The following is a 2,083-nucleotide window of genomic DNA, read 5'->3' on the forward strand; positions in this document are numbered from 1 at the left end:
ACGCGGTCGTTCCTCGCGGCGGTCGCCGATGCCGCCAAGCTGCTGCCGTTTCTGCAAAGCAACGGTCGCCACAGCGTCCTCTGCGTCACGCCAATGACGCTAAAGACGTCAACGACGATGTCAAGCGTCTGTACCTGCTCGGCGACTGCTTGCCGCTCGAACAGACCAAGACAGAGACGGTCTTGGACCGCGCGGTCCGGTCGTGTCGTGCACCTCGAAGGCGTGGCGGTCATCGTCGAGCACTCCTTGCAGCCTCTTGGAGCTTGTGCCGGAAGCGCATCGGTGGTTTGCTTCGCAGGCCGGTCTCGCCTCGGACGCTGGCGACGGCGCGCTCACCGTCGTTTGGGCCTCGGACGTCCACAAGCAGCTGCTCTTGGTCCGCGGCAAGCTCGCGTCGCCCGAGCACAGTCTGGCCATAGGGTCGCCCGAGGTGGTCTCGCTGCTGCTTACGCACCTTGCGTCCCTGCCCGTGCGGCGATTGCGCTGGCGCTGGACATGGTCGTGCGGTCGCTGGTTCGACTCTTGGTTTGCTTATCCGAAATAGATATGGCGTCGTCCGGTTGTGATATGCCGAGCGTGGATTGGTTGAAAAGAAGCCAATGAAAAAAAGAGCAGTTTTCAAACCGACGGCGACGGAGATGGCAACGAACGACGAGGTAGAGCGACGACCAAGCGACCTGCGACGATGTGCATGAGCGATGATGTAGAACGAGCTTCTTCGTGCTGCAGAGTGTGGCAAGTTGGCTGACGTCCAAGTCTATCTCAACAAAGGCGTCAACGTCAACTGCACGAACGACGTGCGTTGGATCTCTCGAATTGGATTATTTTATAATCATACATTGGAGTAGTATGGTCAAACGCCACTGCACCATGCTGCTACCTATGGTTGTGTGGACGTCGCCCGCCTCTTGCTTGAGAAAGGCGCCAATGTGGAAGCGTCCAATGCGGTATGTTTTTGTCTTTATGAAGCGGTGTTGAAGTATCTATTGCCGTAGAATGGCTCAACACCACTGTACATGGCCGCTCAAGCCAACAAACCAGAAATGGTCCAACTGCTCTTGGAAAAAGGCGCCGAAATCGATGCCAAAAACAACGTACGTACAGCCACCATGTCGGCGTATGGGTGGCATGCATGTGGCTCAAGCCATCGTCAATGAACAACAATTGTTTTTCTCTAGGGGGGCGAAACGCCGCTTGAGGTCGCAGAAGCACGTGGTTCGAATGATCCCGTCGCAACGCTTTTACGCGACTATCCTCGCATGCAAGGCGAGAAGGTATACAGCTGATCCCAATGCTTTTCGTCAGTCGTTTCTATACATACTCTCCGTTATAGCTCTGTGATGCACTGCGCGAGAAGCGCATTGATGACGTCATGCGCATTCTCGAAAACAACTTTCTCCACGTCAACCTCCGTGACAGCGTACGCATTTTTTACGATATGCCATCCATCATAGATGTGACTCATATGAGTGTAGTCTAAGACACCGTTGCTGCACTTGGTCGTGGCAACGCAGGATTTGTCACTGCTTCAAATATTGCTTCAAAAACCAAATCTCCAAATCGATGCCAAAGACTCGGTATTTCCATCAATCGACTTTTTGTCCGACATTCTTACGTTATGTGGGATGGTATAGACGGATCGCACGGCTCTTGCAGTCGCAATTACCGCTGACAACGCCGAGTTGGTTCAGGCGCTGTACGAGGCGGGTGCGTCCCTCGATCTCGTCGACAAGGTGGGATATCGACTTCGTTTTCGTGAGAATATTGATGGGGTGGTACAGAATCTATGTGCTTCAACGCCAGTCTTGGTCGCCGCTTTGCGCCAAGCAGCCTCCACCAACGACGGTAGCACAGTGGCTCAGCTACTGCGTTTGGGCGTTAGCTCCTCGTTGGCCAACGAGGTATGCAGTTTGAGTTGGACGGTCAAAACCATATTTAGGTTTGATCTAGAATGGCGAGACGGCGTGGCATGTAGCGGCGGCAAAGGGGGTATATGTCCATCATCACGATGCTGCTCCAACAAGAGACCAAGGACGAGAACGGCATCAACACACTCAACCATGTACACCCTCCCTACACATTC

The 2,083-nt window shown here is 54.0% G+C and overlaps 1 protein-coding gene across 1 annotated transcript; it reads left to right on the top strand.

Moving 5' to 3' along the window:
* Positions 1-28: 28 nt before the first annotated feature.
* SPRG_21688 (hypothetical protein) lies at positions 29-1,460 on the top strand (the record flags this gene model as incomplete). The annotated part of the gene is made up of 9 exons (XM_012355644.1): positions 29-47; positions 106-199; positions 253-469; positions 708-797; positions 849-947; positions 996-1,094; positions 1,179-1,274; positions 1,334-1,420; positions 1,455-1,460. 9 exons carry the CDS (start codon positions 29-31, stop codon positions 1,458-1,460), a joined length of 807 nt encoding a protein of 268 aa, XP_012211034.1.
* Positions 1,461-2,083: the final 623 nt, after the last annotated feature.

The sequence above is a fragment of the Saprolegnia parasitica genome (genome assembly GCF_000151545.1).
Source record: "Saprolegnia parasitica CBS 223.65 unplaced genomic scaffold supercont2.279, whole genome shotgun sequence".
NCBI lineage: Eukaryota > Oomycota > Saprolegniomycetes > Saprolegniales > Saprolegniaceae > Saprolegnia > Saprolegnia parasitica.